The following is a 21,003-nucleotide window of genomic DNA, read 5'->3' on the forward strand; positions in this document are numbered from 1 at the left end:
GGACAATTTTACAGTTTCAGAAGTGGTTATTCTCTTCATTTGCATGTGTACACACACCTGGAACCTTACAGTCCTCAAAGATCAGCTCACAGGTGTTAGAGCCTCTCATTCCCAGTTTATCAAGCTTCTGCGCAGTGCTGAAACCAGGCATTCCCTAAACCGAAGCAAAACCCGATTAATTCAACACACTGAATTTAAATACACTGATCAGCCATAACATTAAAACCACCTCCTTGTTTCTACACTCACTGTCCATTTTATCAGCTCACTTACCATATAGAAGCACTTTGAAGTTCTACAATTACTGACTGTAGTTCATCTATTTCTCTACATACTTTTTTAGGCTGCTTTCATCCTGTTCTTCAATGGTCAAGACCCCCCACAAGACCACTACAGAGCAGGTATCATTTAGGTGGTGGATGATTCTCAGCACTGCAGGGACACCAACATGGTGGTGGTGTGTTAGTGTGTGTTGTGTCCAGCGCTGCTGGAGTTTTTAAATACCGTGTCCACTCACTGTCCACTCTATTAGACACTCCTACCTAGTTGGTTCACCTTGTAGATGTAAAGACGATTGCTCATCTATTGCTGCTGTTTGAGTTGGTCATCATTGAGACTTTCAACAGTGGTCACAGGACGCTGCTCACGGGGCGCTGTTGGCTGGATATTTTTGGTTGGTGGACTATTCTCATTCAAGCAGTGAAAGTGAAGTGTATAAAAACTCCACTCATTGCTGTGTCTGATCCACTCATACCAGCACAACACACACTAACACACCACCTCCATGTCAGTGTCACTGCAGTGCTGATAATCACCCACCACCTAAATAATATCTACTCTGTACTGGTCTTGGGAAAGTCCTGACCATTGAAGAACAGCATGAAAGGGGGCTAAAAAAGCATGCAGAGAAACAGATGGACTACAGTCAGTAATTGTAGAACTACAAAGTGCTTCTATATGGTAAGTGGAGCTGATAAAATGGACAGTAAATGTAGAAACAAGGAGGTGGTTTTAATGTTATGGCTGATCAGTGTATCTTTGTGTATTGTGTATTATACAGACACTGTGTGTCTCTCTAACCTTTTCTACAATGAAAGCAGAGATACCACGAGCAGCTTCTGCTGGGTTTGTCTTTGCATAAACGACTAGTACGTCCGCATCTGGTCCGTTTGTAATCCAGAACTTATTACCGTTCAGCACAAAGTGGTCACCTGAAGAGCAGAGCACAGCAGAGAAAAAAAACAAGGAAGGGGAAACAAAAGCAAAAATCTATGCTGATGAAAATCCTATAATATCATGATGGCAAGCATCTATCTAAAGCAGTGGGTTTTTTTATTTTTATTTATTTATTTACTCTCGTACCAAGTATGAATGCCAATACCTCAAATACAAAATATATTACACACACAGAAAATTCCAAAAATCAAATAAAAGCTCAATAATATTCATTACCAAGCATTAATATAGTGCTGTATATTAATTACTGTTATTTTGTTTTAATTGAATATGATTAATGCTTTTCACTTTCAGCTACCAGAAATTTCTCCATGATAGTAACAGGAGTCTTTACCATTTTCTAAAATGTGACCCCCCTTTGGGGCTAAAAATATTCCCCACCCCCAAAACACAGGCACATACTCCATCACATTTAGTTACACAAAGGTGTTATGTCATTTCAATAGTAGTCGACTCAACCAGTAAAATTGGTAACCAACAAACACAACTGGCTTGTCTGAGGGAGGAATGGTCAGAAATGGCTTCTTCTCGTTGCTGGCTGTGTGTGTGTGTGTGTGACCTCTGCTGTATAGGCATCAGCAGAAATGGGGAGAACTGGCCATAGCATTACACTCTGTCCATATTAGACAGGTGAGGTTACAGGCGACTACACATGTCAGTAGAGTGGGTAAGTGTGTGAAAGTTACTGGATTGAGAGGAAATGGGGACAAATTGTAAGTATTATTTTAGTCTTTGAACCGATAACTGACATGCTTATACTGTCCCATCAATATATAAACACATCACTAAGTATCATATCAACACGTCTTCATGCTTTATTTATTAATAAACAATGTAATGTAGGACTGTAAGATGAACATAAACACTGTGAGCAGAACCAGTTCAGCTTTCAGAATGTAGCAAACACTTCATTAAAAGTGCTAACGACAGGTGCTAATCATAATTAATTAAGATGAAGTTGGTATTTAAGCTTGTCCTGACAACATTAGTGTAGTTATGAGAAGGTGATAATAAGAGTTTCTTCCTTTATACTGAAGCATGATGCCAAAAAACCACATTATTTTTGTAAACAACATTTCACACAATAGCATAACCAGCTTAATTTCGGTTTTTTCTCCCAGTTTTTCTTCCAATTTTTTTGTATCCAATTACTCAATTGCATTACGTTTCCTCTCTACTGATGTTGACCTCCTGCTCTGATTAAAGAGAGCGTGACTTCCTCCGATGTGTGTAGTAGTCGATTGCATCCTTTCACCTGCACGAGGCGAGTTCATTTGTGGTTCAGCTTTGTGTACAAATCACACATTAACCCCAGTCTTTGTGCAGATGCCATCAATCAGCCAGCAGAGGTCGTAAATGCATCAGTTATGAGGAATCCCCTTCAAACACACCCCTCCAAAACAACAGCAAATTGTTGTTTGTGTAGGCACCCAGCCTGCCAGTAGCAAAGCTGAGATTCGAGGTTGGGCTAGCGTGTTTTACTGCTGCGCCACCTGTGTGCCCCTTAGTTTGTGATTTTAGTTTCAGCATTTATTATTCAAAATACATTAATTCATAAAAATATTTTGATTAAAAACTGGAACACAGAATGTAGAACACAGGGTCGGGGTGTGTTTCAAATCATCGCTTCTTACTCTGTACAATGTAGCTCTCAATTGTAATCAATCTTCAGCCATAGGAAATAAATGTAAAAGACATTTTTAACCGACAGCATTAATCAAAGACTAATTAATTAATTGAAACCTACTAACACAAATATAGGCATGATCTAGAGAATTTAACACAAACCTGATTACTGTGTATTACACAACATTTCTGCATTAGAGTCAGAATAAAGGGACCACGGCTTACCCTGTTTCTTCGCCGTTAGTCTCATTGAAACTACATCCGAGCCGGAGTTGGGCTCACTCATAGCCAAGGCACCTACATGTTCGCCTGAAATCAGCTGCAATGCAAATACACAGAGAAACCAAGTCAGTACACAGGCTAGAGAACACATGTACAGGTTCTTTTACATATTATAATTAAGGCCCTACCTAATTCACGACCATGAGAATTGTGCCATGGACCATGAAATGAACCTTTTCCTGTGTAATATGCAATTTGCTATGAAATTCCAGATGTAAGGTGTGTGTTTAGCTTTTTTTTATTAGTGTAGCATTCAAGTGCCTCACGTTTACTGGTTATTTTGCATTATGAGGCAGCCCTAGCAATCCTACGGCAATTTAGTTAGCAATCGGTTAGTCAAAATATCCAAGATGCCAAAGTGTAAAGCAGCTAAAAACACTACTCAGGTAACTGAGTTTGGAAAACTTGCAATTCAGTTCTGTGGACGCAGAGGGGGTGTGTCAAATCACGAACGAGAATTTTCGTCTTTGAGACACGAATCCTCGCACTGTTGCTGAATGTTCTAGGTTTACATTCAACCATTAAGTTAGGCTGTGTATTGTAGCTTCCATTTATTCTATCATTTAATTTACGAGTGTTATTTAATGACAGCAGTGAAATGTGGCACTTTTCTTAAAAAAATCTGAAATCTGTGATTTTTTAACAACAAGGTCCGTGAAATTAAGCACATTTTTCCGTGAATTTAGTAGGGCCCTAATTATAATACACACCTACATGTCTACCTGTTTAGGCTGTAGCATTTTATTTCCTGCAGATAATTATTTTGTTACAGTGTGTATTCAGTATAATAGTGTTTAGTATAATAGTGTGCTGTCCTCGAAGCAGCCATGGTAATTTAACTGAACGGTCTTTGCTGGCTGTTTCTAAGCTTAGCAAACACACCCAACAATAATACAATTCATGTTAAATTTTTTACTTCATCACTGTTAAAGGTAATAATAATAATAATAATAGTAATAATTAGGGCTGTTGTTAATTGCATTAACAACAATTATTGCAATAATTGGGCTATGTTTGTGCCACTTTATACATGTGTCTCTGTGGTAATTTGCGCTGCTTTAACAAAGCAACATTGTGTTTATACTGTATAGTGATAACACGGGTCTTTTTTCCAGTTTGCGGTAATGAGTTACAAATTACTCAAGCTGCTGCTGCTACATATTGTGAAATGTAGCGTGTTTTAAATAATAATTTTTGTTTTCAAAAAGCGTGAGAAATCATCACTGGACAAAATGACAGTTATTTGATCAAAGTCTTTTGACGCTTCAATAGCATCTTTGGTCAAAGCCCGCCTTTATCTCGTCAGGCGTCTACGTGCATGGATACGCATTACAGGCAAAAAGAGCTCAGACTCAGTCTAACTTTATTTGGGAGGAATTTGAATGGAAAACCCATGGACTGTACATGTCGTGGGAACATTACAAACAGTTGTTAAATGGATCGCAATGGACTGTAGAAACTTTAACATAGTTAACGATGTGGGTCTACATGACGTTATACATGTTGCATCTAGAAATGGTTCATATTAGTACCCTGAGTGCCTGTTTCCAGTGGCAGGATTATGAACAGGAAAAGATCCACCCTTTTGCCAGATAATGTGAACAGACTTATCATTTTAAATAGGTAGCTATCACAACTCTGTATAGACATTGGTTGGCTTTTTAAAAATAATTTAGATTCATTTAGATGAATAATTTTAGCATAATTGTATATATCTTTTATTTGTAACCATTTTCTTGCAATAAAAATGTGCACAACTCTTTACATTTTGTTTAGTTATTTTTGCAGTCGATTAATCACGATTAATTCGGTTCTTTAATCGCGATTAATCACGATTAAAAAATGTAATCATGTGACAGCCCTAATAATAATAATAATGAAGGATTAATTACTTAAATGTTAAAATGTTGTATAATTACTCAATCAAAAAGTATTGACACTACTCACTGATTATAAGTCACTCTCAGAAGTTCATAATAATCTCTACTGGATAACAGGTGATTTTTGACAGGTACATTAATACATAATAAATACATGTGAGTGACTATGTATCACACGCTGTAAAAAGAATTATTAGTAACATAAGCCTACCTCATAAGCCTATCTACCAGCAACTGTTTTCCAAAAAATCTATGTTTTTTGTTATTGTACTTGGTTACCGAACAAAGTAATCTGATTACAGTGATCCAGCAGTTTAATCATGCGAGATTCTCAATTTCATAGAAACTAAAACAGTTAAGAATCTCTGATCAAAAATACAGTTCACCTTAATAAAAAAACTGTGGTTTAAATCTATCACTGTATTAAAGATGCACTGCTCACAGCTAAAAACATGGCAGACTTGCTTGCTAAATAGCCAGCATTTTATCATACTACAGTCATATGGGGGTGGGTGGGTCTACTACTGTAGTTTATTGTGTATCGTTTGGTGGCACCTTTCCGTATCAATAGCAGTTTAAAGCCCCTTTTCCATTGCACTGTACCCTACAGTACTATACAGTACACATCCTAATCGAGAGCTATTCATCCTACCTAATTCATGGCTGACTGTGAAACGAGCCCTTCCCCTTGTAATATGCAAAAATGTAAGGTATTTGTTTAGTGATTAAACATTAGCATTCAGGTGCCTCACGTTTACTGGTTAAATTGCACTATAAGGCAGTTCGCTATAGGTGAGATGGTGACAGCATTCTCCACCAGATGTTGAGAGCAAAAAAGCCACAATAACTGTAAACAATAGCAGTTGTGAGAACAAGGGGACTTAAGGTTTTTTCTGTTGAACTTTCCTTGTTGGGTTTTTTCATTTCTATTGCAGTGGGGGTTTACATATGGTTTTTGTACTGTTTTAATCCAATGGTGTTTCTGTTTGACCAATTAGTTATTAGTCTGCACTGTTTCTCGCTCTACCTATATAGCCCAGTTTACTAATTTAGGTCCTTGGCCAAGAAGGGTAACCGGGGCACTTGGTGGCACAGAGATCTTACGTGCTAACACAGCACTGCGGCAAGTTCGAATCTCAGCAAAGCCCCCGACATGGCTGGGCGTCCACACTAACACAACTGCCCACTGCAGCAGCATTATGCGATCTCTGGGACTGGTCCAGGCACCAGCATGAGTGGAAGGGGGTGTCACATGAAGCTTAGCGTTGTTCTCCGTATGTGATATGGCTCTGTGCAGGAACCAAACACTGTCCTTGATCAGATCGGGGGTTGTGCAAGCAGCAGTGTGGATTCACATTAGGAAATTGGACTAGAATGTGAAATAAAGGGGAAAATCATCCAAAAGAGTGGCGTGCAGTGGAAAAGAGGCAAAGGTGTAGTAAGAAAGTGTAGTAATCTGTAAGTTGCCCAATAAACAAACTGACCAACAAAAAACCCAGTTAATTGAATCCTTGACTGTACCATCTGTAATTGCTGTATTTTCATCTTTAAGCAGGTGTTGGTAAAAAAAAAAAAAGGTTAACGTGTTTAATCAGGACAGATATTACAGACATGTCTTTAGTTTTCAGTGCTCACTGTGTTCCTACTCAAAACAGACACACACCACTCTTTAAAACACATTCTGTTTACTGTATAAATCTAAGCAATGTGACTCCACAATGAGCAGCTAGTGACTAATTCACAGTGAAGGATGAAAAGATATTGAAGATGCTTCAACACAGCTAAATGGATCTGTTTTGTAAGAGGATTAAAATAAGTGTCAGCACACCTACCAGGCTGTGTCATGAAAAAGAGTAACAGTGCCGTGCTGACTGCTCTTAAGGTGAAACAAGAGTGTTCGCATCAGCAGAGGAACGTTAAAGCTTGTTTAACCTTAAAACTCGAACAAACTAGATGTTTTCTTTCATTTCAACCTTCTGCCAGACAGTCTTTGCTTCTCCCCTTTTACTCCTAACTTTAGCGTATCCAGTTACCCAATTGCATTATGCTTCCTCTTTACTCATGTTGACCTCCACTCTAAATGAGGAGAGCCGAGACGAACACACGGCCCCTCCGACGTGTGCAGTGCCGACTGCATCTTTTAACCTGCACGAGGCGAGATCATATGTGGATCAGCTTTGTGTACAGAGAGCCACACCCTGATCAACGCATTATCCCTCTTCTCTGTGTAGGTGCCATCAATCAGCCAGCAGAGGTCGTAATTGCATCAGTTATGAGGAATACCTGTCCGGCTCCCTTAATAACCTTTTAAGTAGCATTATGTAGGCATTGTCCAGCAGACGCTTAGAGCAAAAATGCCACAATAACTGTAAACAATAGCAGTTGTGAGAAAAATACAAATCAAACAAACTAGACATTTTCTTTCATTTCACCTCCTTCTGCCAGACGGTCTCTGCTATAAATAAATGCTAACCACAATCATTTCAGGTGTGTTTTCCCTGAGATATTTGTTAGCTGCTGTGTTTAATGAACTTCTAAGCAGCTTGTGGCTAATTCATGGTAGTAAACTAAAACGCATTTTAATAGTAGGGGCAGCCATCACATTACACAATGTAATTAACCTAATTCCCATTACACTGTAACAAGCCTTCTTTACGACCTCCACCCCTCTTTTTTTATCATTGCAGGATCAGGCAGCGAGCAGGCCTGTTCCTCCCTCCGACATCAGATTAATATATCGCAGAGATGGGGCATCATGGGGAAATGGGAGGTGGAATAAGAGGTGGTATCACTTCCAGAGAGAACTGAATCTCATCGTGGGCTGAATGCTGCAAGCTTTTTCTAAGAAAAGCACAGCAGTAATGTCGGATTCATGAATGAATCATTTCGATGAACTGATTCTTTCTAATGAACAAAGCGAGTTTCACTAAGCTGAATTCCCGCCGATTTCTGCCACACCTCACTGCTCCTCATCTGCTCAGCTTTGTTGTGTGGCACCAAGTCTGCTTTCCCGAACACTAAGTTTGTGCCAAAACACACTTTTTCTTTTTCAAATTAGGAATCGCCATCTTACCCTGTCTTAAATATCCTCTCCCTCTGCACACGCCCAAACCATCTCAATCTCAATGCACTAATGCCATTATTAAGAAAAACCTGGACAGATCATACTAATGCCTGACTGTGTGTTAAAATGACGCTTGAACATCAATTGTAGCAGTAAAGGAAATGAATGAAAAATCTGCTGTCAGATTTTATTAAAACCTGTCTGAGTGCTGAAACAGATTAGTCTGGCGCTATTACTGTCAAAGGCAAATCAGCTTCTGTGGTGAAATTAGCCGCCTTGATAGATGTCAGTATGTCTTCTATATCAGCTGTTATTCACGATTCAAACTGCTAACTTTTATCATGTGTTCATACTTCCTTTATTGCTAAATTGTCTGCATAAAAAAGATTCTAAAGCCAAAGGGTCATTGTAAGTTGTAAAAATTCATGCATCATACCTTTGGCAGGTATTTCTCTTTTTGTTCTGGGTTGCCATGACGCACCAGCTGATTGACACAAAGGTTTGAATGCGCGCCATAGCTTAGCGCTATCGCTCCCGACACCCGAGACATCTCCTCCATCACAATCACATGATCGAGATAGCCTAATTCAGATCCGCCATACTCCGCTGTGAACAGAAAAAAAATATTTAAATTTAGTTGTAGGTGTCACAGCAACTTCTTTAGAATTAGAACTTTAAGTAAGCACAATTAAGTGAAACAAGAATTACATATGAGGAAGCATGTTCATGAAATAATTTACAGTACTTCAGAAATGAATTCAAAAAATACAAAAAGATCCCAAAAGGTGCAAGACGAGTTATTGTCACATCAAGTCAAGTCAAGTCAAATGTATTTGTATAGCACTTTTTACAATGGACATTGTCTCAAAGCAACTTTACAGAATCCAGGACTGGCAGACCAAAAACCCCTGTTGAGCAAGCCGAGGGCGACAGAAAAAACTCCCTTAAAATTACAGAAAGAAACCTTGAGAAAAAACAGACTCAGCAGGGACCTCCATCCTCCTTGGGTGGCCTGGAGGATAATTTGAATCAATAAGGTTTACACAAAATTAAACTAGGAGTTATAACTATCAAAACAATTAATAATAATAAAGTAAACAATTGGAGTTCTTCATTATTCAGTCCAGTCTGTGATAAAGTCTGTATTAAGTTTTGGACATTTTTGGTGCAAACACACCAGGTTTCCATCACATCTAGCAGCAATTAATATGCCAGGTTAAACAAGTAAGTTTAATAGTTTAATATAATTGGGATGGGCTATACAGCTAAAGAAGATCAGCAAAATGTACAGGAGCTAAACCATTAAGGGCATTTTTTTATTTATGGCATTAAAGGTTATAAATCAGACCTTAAATTTAATGTGAAATTAAATAGGCACCCAGTTCAAAACTGAATGAGACCATATTAAAAAAAAACAGTCATACTTTCTTTTACTGTAAGAAGACCAACAGCAGAAATCTGAACTGGCTAAAACTAATAATAAGAAACTACAGGACAGCCAGCTAGCAGCACATAAAATCGGTCTGATCTAACTGTTATAAAGCATAAAGTATTTTCTGTGCATGATTTTTGTTTTGTTTTGGGGCACTTAAAGATTGAGTGGACAGCAGCAAAAGTACTCTAGCCCACTACCACTTAGATTTGTGTTTTGAATCTTAGGGATGCTATCAGCCGTCTGTGTGTGAACATGACTGGATAATGTCTGAGAAAAACTGACAGAAACAGCCTAGCCATTGGGAGATGCACTTGTCAGTGTGCTCTCAGTGCTGGTCCCAAGCCGTCTGGCATAAAAACTGATATGCACACCAGATTAGCTGTGGCGACACCTAAATACAGGAGCAGCAAAATACCCTTTTTTCTTTTTATAATTTACCAGTGCTTTATTCTGGTCAGGGTTGTGGCAGGTCTGGTTTGCCTGGAATCACTCGGCGCAATGTCCTAACTAGAGATGCATGAGTACCGATACTAGTATCGGGTATTAGCCCGATACCGCGCTCATTAACTCGTACTCGCAAACGAGGCTCCGATACTAAACATCCGATACCTTGTGCCTAGTGCACGTTGCTGCGTTAACGCAGGGATTTTCAACCTGTGGGGCAGCAGTGCTTGTCTGGGGGGGGCGCGAGTGCCTGACCGGGGGGCGTGACATTGCGAGATTTTTTTACTTCTACAACTAAAGCAATTCATTTTTCACCCACGGGAGACAGACTGAATTATTCTCACTGACCACGCTCACACGCACGTTTAATGTTATTTAGTTCCGTTTGAAAAAAAAAAAAAAAAAATTCAAAATAGAGCTAACAGCGAAGATAACCGGTTACAAAAGCAGCGACCGCTGTTATAGGACGTGTGTGTGTCTTTAATACTCTGTTCACAGTGTCGATACAAGTGATTCAGGAGTCGACTCATTTTAAGCGCAGCGTAAGTTTCTTTTCTCAGTCATCTCTCCGTGTTTACTGTTATAATGAATGATGTGGTTGTAAATAAACACCAAATACTACAGAACATTTTGTGTGACTCGCTTACATTATAAAGCTCAGGCTTAATTATACTGGTTATTACCACAGAGCGGGAGTCATTTACGATTTACCGAGGTGAACCACGAATGTATGTGCTGATAGAATCGGCTCAGATGGGATCGGAATGTATTATCCTTTTAAAGTAAATATTTCAATCAGCAGAATCGCATCGCATGTATGATGTGCACAACGTTAATTACGTGCGTTTATTAATTAACGTTAGCTTGTCAGAAGCTTTCTCAATGATGTCTGTGCGGTGTTTTTTTTTTACAATTAGTGATGGCAACCCAAGCAACTGTTCCACTGCACTATTTTACACTAAAAACTACACTATTCCATAATGCTCCAGATTGCATCATTCTAAATAGGTATCGGTATCGGCGAGTACAAAAATACATGTACTTGTACTCAGTTGGGAAAAAATGGTATCGATGCATCCCTAGTCCTAACACACAATGTACAGGAGGACGCCAATACACTGCAGAGTCTCAGCCATAGAGAAACCACTATTCATGTCTGTATGTAGACGCCCAACTGTCTGATAGCACCACTGGTAGTTTGAATGCTGTATCACAGACAAACATTAAGTGCAAGATAAAAAGCAAGTGCTTTGTTTGCTTTATCTGTCATGATTGTGTACAGTTATTACGCAGCATGTTGCACCGACATCTGTGACCGTCAAATCATGTAACCTCAATTATAATTTATGTGCAGAAGCATTTTCTGCATATTATGTATCAGTGGCTAATGTTAAGTGGCTGCACTATTTCTCAGGTTATCTTGTATTTCTTCTGCAGACCACTGGTGGTTCATTATTGCTGATTTTGCTGTGGTTCTCTTGCTTTTATTTACAAGGATTTTGTCATGTTTTACACACTTTAGTTACCTTCATAACCTTTACACAAGATTCATCAGTTCACAAGTTTAATGTCAAACACAGTCATGGAAAATTTTGTATCTCTAATTGACCTCACTTAAATGTCTTTGGACTGTGGGAGGAAGCCCATACAGACAAGAGAGGAACATGTAAGCTTCACACAGAAAGGACCTGGACCACCCCACCTGGGGATTAAACCCAGGACCTTCTTGCTGTGAGGCAACGATGCTACCCATAGAGCCACCCATAGAGCCACCGTGCTGTGCCGTGCCCCGTAATTGGTATTATGGTGACGGTAGGACGCCCCACCCATTGGCCACTTGTGTCATAGTTTTGCTGGTTCCAAAACAGCAAGCTTATGGGGCCTGAATGCCACCAATTTTTCTGTGCCAGTTTTTCTGATTTTACAGTGTAAAAGCACCAGCTCTGGCACCATGCATCATCAGATGAATGAAAGTTTTCACAGATTTTGAAACCAAACAGAAAATCTCTTACCTGGAGCTGTGACGCCCAGCAGTCCAAGTTCACCCGCCTCTTTCCAAAACTCCTAAAGCAAAAAGAAAGGATATAATAAAGTTTTAATGTTGCACCTTGTGTAGAGGAAACCAATGTAGTAATGTCATGTAGTTCACTATGTAGATGCTTACCTTCATGCGTGGGAATTCGTTTGACTTGTCGATTTCATCAGCATAGGGAGCAAGCTTTTCCTGACAGAACTTTTGAACCGTCTTTCTAAGCTGGTAAAGAAAAACAACCAACATCAGTTATTAGCAGGACATAATCAGTGTTTAAAGCCAATGCAAATTTAGACATTAAATCAACCAAATATGTAAAACTGAGTTAAAAATCAGCCTTTACATCAACAGTCAAGCCAGCTTTATGCTCCCATGTGCTTTAAAGACTACCAGGCAACAAATAAACATTGGCACCTTTCAAAATTGGCTTTGACTGCTTGACTGAAGTTGTTTCGCTAATGACACAACTGCCAAGCATGTTGGTGTACAACCTTAAATCATCAGTCAGAGGTTAAAATCTTGGATGCAGTTAAGTGTTCCCCATAACCAATGATCCTAAACAAACTTTAAAACTGGTTTTAGAGGGCGCTTAGGTTCTGAAACTCCCAGGTTCAAATGTCGGCTCTGCTACCGGTCGGCTGCACGGAAAAAATTGGCCTCCAGTCTGCTGGGTGGAAAATGACCGGATTAAAAAAGGGGTGGGGCTGGTAGCCCAGGGCGCCTGCACAGAAGTGGAGAAGCGCAGAGGTCTGGGCGTGGCTCTCCGTGTGCATAGCCGACATCAAATGCAAATTCGCTGAAGTATGGGTGCATCAGTAAGACTTGGACACCATTGTGGAGTCCACAGCAGCGGACTGGCTACGGTAAATTGGGAGAAAAAGGAGGTAAAATGCAAAACAGATCATCACAAAAAAAAAAACTGGTTTTAGACTAGCTTTAGGAATGGTTTCCTGACCGCAACATAATCAACAGTATATGAACTGTACAGAACAGGCAAGTTTGTGCCAGAAAACAAACGAATGTAGTTAAAATGCCAATTTAACCAAGCAGAGTGGTCAAACACTGTCCCACTGTCCGATTTGCTTAGTGGCCAAACCATGTTATTTTTATTCCCCAAGTAAAAATAATTTAACATTTTTACAAGGATAAAACTTGCTGCATAAACTGCACAAGTTGGAAAAAACATTGAACATAGTGGTGCAGCAGACTATTACGCGAGCCACCCACCAAGTCCTGGACTTCAATCTCAGCAGTGCTATCGGTCGGCCAGGCATCTACACAGATGATTGACTATGTCTAAGGGAGGAATGTCCATGAATTAAAGCCCTGTCCAGGGTATCTCTGCCTTGTGCCCTGTGTCTCCTGATGGAACCGGACCTGCTGGACCCTAACCAGGATAAAAAGATTTATGAAAATGAAAGAAATTGTAAACAAAGAATTTGCTTTGTCATGTGCTAGACCCCCCCCCCCCCCCCCCCCAATATTAAATGTATTAAACAGTACTCGTCCTTAAAACGTGCAGAATGTTTTCACCCTGTTAATTAGTTCCACAAGTCAAAAACACATGGGGTTTGAACAAAGGTGTCGAAACGTAACTTCAATACACAGTACTGTGTATGTAAACTTTCGACCTCTACTGTACCTGAGCTTAAGGTGCCCTGAAAAGCTGTTTCAGCCAATCCGAAGCGGCTACCTCAATCCTCCCCTTGTTCTATTGAAACCCAAACGACTTGTAGTATGACCGAGCGCCAGTTGCGCACTAGTTTAGTACACTACTTAGTGTAGAAGTGTAAAATTTGGGACACAGCCTTCAACTGTGTCTCCTCTAAACATACGTGGAACAAAAGTATATTTTAAATAACCTGAGTACAGTTTATTAATTGTTTTATAGTCGAAATATGTATTTACTATTCATTACAAAAAGACTGAAAAGACAAGGTCATAAGATACGTCGTGTGTAGAAGCTAGCCAGCTGATCAGCTAACTATTCAGTTCGCCAAGTTCATTACTAAGACTTTATAACACTTTATAACAGCTGTAAACACTGTAACTTTCTAGGAATGGCAAAGAACACAAATAACTAGTTGCACGGTTGCAATACTGGCTAACGAATAATAAATGACAGCCAGTGGTTGAAGCATAGAGAATAAATACAGTTGTGAACGCACCATACAAACAACTTCAATCTTCTTTCAAATGAATTCGAATTCAAGTTTAAGTTTAAATCGATATTTAGTGTAATTTGAACACCAGGCTCTGACCTGTTATACACAGATGTAGTTATGCATACCCACCACACATTAATATAGCAAATAAAACATTAAAAATATAGATTCTATAGTTTGCTTAGTTTAATTTACCTGAATTTGTTCATCTGTAAGCCCATTAACAATATCGTCTACAGGAATAGCACCGGCACATCCACGTTTCGGTACACAAACACTTCCCAACCGATGTGCAAGTCTCAACACTCCTCTAGCTGCAAACATTTTATATCTAATAATCAGAGATTATAAAACACTATATGAAATAAAAGCAAGGGCGACTGTTTAGTGTCCTAATGTGCAATGCACATGATCTCTAATTCACTCAGTCATATAATGTACACTGTACACTTCCATTTACTGCCACTGCCATCTACTGAATAGGTGCTGCCTTGAACATTAGAATGTAGAGTTAAAAAGTACAGTATGTGGACACCAAAACCACAGAAACCTTTCAGGTTGCACTGTTACTGCATATTTTTTCACACTGAGTGATTTTAAAACACGATTTTTAGATAGACAGATTGAATTGGGCCAATATAGCTATATCTATACACCGATCAGCCATAACTGTAAAACCTACACTCACTGTCCATTTTATCAGCTCCACTTACCATATAGAAGCACTTTGTAGTTCTACAATTACTGACTGTAGTCCATCTGTTTCTTTACATACCTTTTTAACCTGCTTTCACCCTGTTCTTCAATGGTCAGGGCCCCCACAGGACCACTACAGAGCAGGTATTATTTGGGTGGTGGATCATTCTCAGCACTGCAATGACACTGACATGTCCACTCTATTAGACACTCCTACCTAGTTGGTCCACCTTGTAGATGTAAAGTCAGAGACGATTGCTCATCTATTGCTGCTGTTTGAGTTGGTCATCTTCTAGACCTTCATCAGTGGTCACAGGACACTGCCCACGGGGCGCTGTTGGCTGGATGTTTTTGGTTGGTGGACTATTCTCAGTCCAGCAGTGACAGTGAGGTGTTTAAAAACTCCATCAGCGCTGCTGTGTCTGATCCACTCATACCAGCACAACACACACTAACACACCACCACGTCAGTGTCACTGCAGTGCTGAGAATGATCCACCACCTAAATAATACCTGCTCTGTGGTGGTCTTGGGAGAGTCTTGACCATTGAAGAACAACATGAAAGGGGGCTAACAAAGCATGCAGAGAAACAGATGGACTACAGTCAGTAATTGTAGAACTACAAAGTGATTCTATATGGTCAGTGGAGCTGATAAAATAAACAGTGAGTGTAGAAACAAGGAGGTGGTTTTAATGTTATGGTTGATCGGTGTATATACATGTATGTACACATACATACATGGCTACATGTAGGGCCCTCAGTCCTTAGCTATCGCCCGCTGTTCCTGAATGCTGCAGAGTCCTTCTTTCTGCCACAGTCACCAGAGATTCCAGCTCAATTTTTAAAGCATTACATTATATAAATTTTACATTTTGTACATTTTATACAAACTTCAACTTCCAGAAAGATTGCATGTAAAATGCTAATCAAATAAAACAGCAGTGATGAGTAAATTCATCATAATCTTTGTAAATTAAAAACAATACAAAATATATTTTTTGCTGAATATATTCTCATTCCAAATTGGATGCATGCAATACAATTTAGAAAATTAACACAGAAGCATGTTTACCACTGTGTTACATTATCTATTTTTTTAATGAATTTTTTCAATTACCTGATGGTATTTTTACTGCTGCAGACCTCCTCGGAGGCCCTCACACGTCCTCACTGATACGTGTGCAATAGTCTGCTTCTTTTCATCTGCTCGAGGCAGGTTCATGTGAGGATCTGTATCGCGCGAACACAGAGAGTCACACACAGATCCCCATTATCCCTCCCCCCTCTCTGTGCAGGCACCATCAATCAGCCAGCAGAGGTCGTAATTGCAGCGGTTATGAGGAATCTCTCGGGTCCTCCCTTCCTCCCTTCCTTGAGCCAATCAGTGTCCATACATCCGCCTGGCAGCTTTGAACAACTACAAACAATTAAGTTTGTCAGTGAAAACATTAAAAATGTCTTCTTTGTACTTTCATCAGTAAATATGTTTTGTTTTTTTGTAAAACAAGTAGTACAAGTAGTAGTATATTAGTAGTATTCACATCAGTAGTCAAAGTGAAGAAAAGATTGTGCAGAACATCTCAGATACCCATTGTTATATTATTAGTATTATTATTATATACACAAAATATACATTAAATATACAAAGATTTTCATGTGATGATGATGTAAAAGCAGCGATGCATCAGTGGGTATGCACTCAACCAAAAACTTTTTTTTTTGCATTTTTTCCTCCAAATCTAGTCATATCCAATACACTTCCTCTCTACTGATGTTGATCTCCACCCAGGTTAAGGAGAGCCATGACTGACACACACCCCCTTTGACACATGTGCAGTAGCTGACTGTATCTTTTCACCTGCATGAGGCGAGTTCATATGCAGATCAGCTTTGTGTACAGAGAGACACTCTGATCAACGCATTATTTCTCGTACCTGTGCTGGCGCCATCAATCAGTCAGCCCGTCCGGCACCCCCCTTAAACAACAGCCAATCGTTGTTCGTGTAGGCATCCAGCCTGCCGGATGAGCTAGCGTGTTTTACCGCTGCGCCACCTGAGCACCTCATATACACTTTTTGCTGACACTGAAAATGCATCGGAATGAGACAAGTGTAGAAAAGTGATGTAATTTGTTTTTGAATTTCTTAATAAATAGAGGTAAAAAAATTGCGGAAACTTTTTGAAGAACCCTTGTATGTATATATAGTTTGTTTTTAAGACATAATAAAATAATCTTTTTATATTGCTGCCTTAGTTTATTTTTATATTTTTGTATATACAAAGTTTTATATTATAAAAGTTTATACATTTTATTATGTTAGTTTAATTCTGTTTTATATATGTATATACTCACAATTGACATTCTGAGGACAGGCAAATTTCATTGTACAGTGTAACTGTTGTTTCTACTGGCAGGTGCTCCCATGTCCACTATTAAACCCTAGCAGGTCATTCAAAATGCAGCTGCCCGTCTGGTTTTTAACCAACCTAAACACTGCCACATCACCCCACTGCTGTGTTCTCTTCACTGGCTTCCTGTAGCTGCACGTATTCAGTTTAAAACACTGATGCTCGCCTACAAAGCCAAAAATGGACCAGCCCCAAGCTACCTTAGTGGTCTAATAAAACCCCGCTCTGTACCACGCAGCCTCCGAGCCACTAGTCTCGCTCGACTTGATCCTCCACCCAGGACTCGAGGAAGACAAGCATTAAGGCTCTTCTCTGTACTGGCACCTGAGTGGTGGAACGAACTTCCTCTGTCTGTCCGAACATCCGAGTCTCTTGCTGTCTTTAAAACGATTAAAAACCCACCTCTTTACTAAACACTTAAGCTGACTTGTACCTACTTACTAACACTTACTAATACTAATTCAATTCTTGCAAAAAAATAAAAAATAAAAAATGGTTCTTACAGGTTTTAGCAGATTTGTGTTCTTGGATTGTAGTTCACTTATTAAACTAGAGTAAGGTAATGTTCACTATGGAAGCACTTCTGGACGTCGCTCTGGATAAGAGCGTCTGCTAAATGCAGAAAATGTAAATGTACTGTGCACATGTTAATAAAACTCCTGAATCTTAAAAAGTTATAGTGAGGTGAGTGAGGTATACTCTCAGTGGTGCAGGACTATAAAAGTTTGTGTTTTTGAGTTACTAAAAGGAGAACAGAAAGAACATTTGCACAAACACAGAAGTTGTAGTAGAAGTAAAGTTCATGCTGTTCACACTACTAGGCTTTATTGGTCAGTGTATAGTTAAAATACAGTAGGCAGGTCGTGTACACGCAACTGCTGACGAGGAAATAAGTTCTCTAGTGAAACAAGAAACAAAAGCAAAGCCAGGAAGCAGAATTTAGTGAGAGAGGGAGTTACAAAGACGGAAGATGTGTTTGCTCAGTGAACCGCGCTGAGGTTGTGTGTGACAGGGCTTCCCCGCCGAAACTGCACCAGTGTCAGATCAGATCAACATGAGCAACTGGACGAGAAATCAGCGCTCCACACTTCCACACTGAGCCGCAAACTTACATCATTAATAGCTCCAGTAGGTAAACAGTGTGAGGACAGTGATCGATCGAGCTTTAAAGGAGGACACGTTGGATAAAGAGCATAAATCTAACTTGCGTGTAGATGCCCAAAGAGAGGCGGAGGTGTCTCAGAGAGGTGGACACCTGCAGCAGCAGCAGCGACAGGACAGAAGCGGAGGGTCAGTGCGCGTCCCGGCGGGCCAGTAATGAGCGGTGGCAGATGGCGGGCGCGCTCCCGGTGCCGCAGCTGACCGTGACGGCGGAGGGAGAGAGTGTCACGCGGGAGCTCGAGGACGCGGAGGAGCTAAACGGAGGCGCGACGCCGCACCGCAAGCACTCCAACTCCTCAATTTCCTCCGCCGGCTCCTCCGGGGCTTTGGATGAATCTGAGGACGATATACTCAGCGACAGTGAAACCAAGAGCAAAGGCATTGTTACTTTAGAACATCTGGGAGACTCGACAGAGGTGGGTTGTGTTTCAAAATACTTACTTTCAAGCTGACAGAAAGCTACATTACAACGTAAGGTCACGGTGTTCCGTACAATGCTACGAGCTTTACGGTGCTTCATAAAGTAGGTGTTTAAAATAAAAGTAGTAAATGTTATTTAAACTAATACAAACCACAACACACTGGAGCTCATTTAGTTTTTTATCAACCACTTAAACGTAAGGTTATGACCTTTCGGAGGTGATATGTGAACGTGAATAAGTAGCGTTTAGGATGGAACTTAAAGGTTAAACACAGAGGCTGTACGGATTTCCACGCTATTCCATTCCATTTCCATTGTTTAATACAGTGAGTCAGTAAATGCTGTAAAACAAAGGGAACAAAACAACAACAACAACAACAAAAAAAACCCCAAAAAATGCAGAAAACCCCGACCTTTCGACTAACTGTTGTCTTAGCATAAAATATGTGCAAAAAAACTAATGTGCGGAATACCGTGACCTAATGCTGCTAACACGAGGCTATACATGTTTTTAATACTACATGTTTAAACTAATAAAACTTAAATATTTGAGTCAACGTATGCACTTTGTACACTAAATATAATGAATTATGAAGAAAAGGGAACTAATCATAAATAGACTTCACAAGTCGTCACTACTAGTAAATTTAGGCTCCATGAGAAGGTTATGCATTGGGCCGCTTGCTTCACTATAATCTGGCAACCCAAATTTTTTTAACTATATCCAGCTCTTATTCTCATATTATTATAAGTATTAAAGCTTGAAGTGGCTTCAAGGTGTTTACAATTCTGAAATATAATAATATTTTTAATTTTTCTTTCTCTTGTTTTCTTAACTTTTCTAAATACTTGCTATATTGACTGATGAGTTGTTTGCCTGGGATAGCATTAGAATGTTGTAGTAGTAGGATGTACAACTAGTCTGAGTAGCAACATTTTGCCTTTAGTTTTCCTAACAAAATACATTTGATCATTCTTACATTTGTGCTAAAGTTAAGTTAACATATTTTTGGAAATTAGCCAAAAGCAAGTACTGAAAAAAACATAATTGGGGTTATTAAAAGAGCGAAATGACATTTATTTAAATAAAACTCATTATTATCAACTCAGCTCAAACATGAGTTCCAGTGTGAACAAAGCTGGATTCATATTTTTGTGAAGTTTGTGTACACTGCTGAGTTCCCCCTACTACAACTACGTAGTTTGCTGACATACTTTTCAGGAAGCTTGTTTTAAATTAAAATAAGAGGAAATATTTTAAAAACAGAACAATAATACCAGCAGTTTTTTTCACCAAAACAATCTATTAAAACCATCAAATGACTGTAGCTGTCAGTGCACATGTAATAATCATGCAATTACTGAAATACAAATCTAATTCTAAAAAAGTTTGGAGAGTAGCTAAAATGCAAATAAAAAGCAGTAATTTGTGAACTTCTTGTAACAGTTATGGAATTAAAAAAACATACTGAAGAAGTAAAGAATTTAGAAGAGATAACTTGATGCCTGCAACACATTACTAAAAAGTTGTGGGGTAAATTAAAACCATGAGCACTGAAAAATAAAAGGCTCAGTGGTTTACGTGCAAAAATGTGTCGTCCAACAGATTATTAACAACATTTTTTAAGTATTTTGGGATTTTACCATCTAAAGTCCAAGTGTTATATTGACGTCAAAGGTTATTGTGGTTTTAAATGGCTTTAAACTGGCTTTCTCTTTGTGTGATGCAGCAGTGGACTGTTTTAGAAGACAAGGGTTTTCTGAAGTGTTCCCTAGTCAAAGTGGCTATATTTATAACAGTAGCATGACAGTTTCTCATGCAATACCGCCTGAGAGCTGCAATGTTGTGCACATTTAGCACTGTTTTCTGGCTTTGGCCTACACAGACAGATCTCTCCAGATTGTTAACAACATTTTTCATCACATGATTGCAAAGAATTTAGGGATTTCACCATCTAAAGTCCAAAACATTATTAAAAGATTAAAAAAAAAAATCTCTGTGCATACAGCCCTAGGCAAAAACAATATTGAGTGCCTGTGATCATCTGTAAGATGGCACTTTAATAATAAACAAAGTGCTGCACTGAATAGAACTACATGGGCTTAGGAATACTTTAAAAAACCCTGTCAGTAAGCACAATTTGTCAATA

The 21,003-nt window shown here is 39.3% G+C and overlaps 2 protein-coding genes across 3 annotated transcripts in view; one reads left to right on the forward strand and one right to left on the reverse strand.

The window, feature by feature from the left end:
• The window catches only part of ivd (isovaleryl-CoA dehydrogenase), a 29,667-nt gene extending 15,091 nt beyond the window's left edge, over positions 1-14,576 (reverse strand). The window contains exons 1-7 of the mRNA XM_063006800.1: positions 14,360-14,576; positions 12,132-12,221; positions 11,980-12,031; positions 8,525-8,694; positions 3,088-3,181; positions 1,081-1,211; positions 58-154 (exon numbers count right to left, since the gene is read on the reverse strand). Of these exons, the coding sequence (XP_062862870.1) occupies positions 58-154; positions 1,081-1,211; positions 3,088-3,181; positions 8,525-8,694; positions 11,980-12,031; positions 12,132-12,221; positions 14,360-14,488 (763 nt within the window). The 5' untranslated portion in view covers positions 14,489-14,576. The remainder of the gene's footprint in view (positions 1-57; positions 155-1,080; positions 1,212-3,087; positions 3,182-8,524; positions 8,695-11,979; positions 12,032-12,131; positions 12,222-14,359) is intronic.
• A 3,909-nt stretch (positions 14,577-18,485) lies between these two features.
• The window catches only part of itpka (inositol-trisphosphate 3-kinase A), a 43,063-nt gene continuing 40,545 nt past the window's right edge, over positions 18,486-21,003 (forward strand). For both annotated transcript variants that reach the window (XM_063007598.1, XM_063007597.1), the window contains exon 1: positions 18,486-18,848. In XM_063007598.1, the coding sequence (XP_062863668.1) occupies positions 18,486-18,848 (363 nt within the window). The remainder of the gene's footprint in view (positions 18,849-21,003) is intronic.

This window comes from Trichomycterus rosablanca, chromosome 13, assembly GCF_030014385.1.
Source record: "Trichomycterus rosablanca isolate fTriRos1 chromosome 13, fTriRos1.hap1, whole genome shotgun sequence".
Lineage (NCBI taxonomy): Eukaryota > Metazoa > Chordata > Actinopteri > Siluriformes > Trichomycteridae > Trichomycterus > Trichomycterus rosablanca.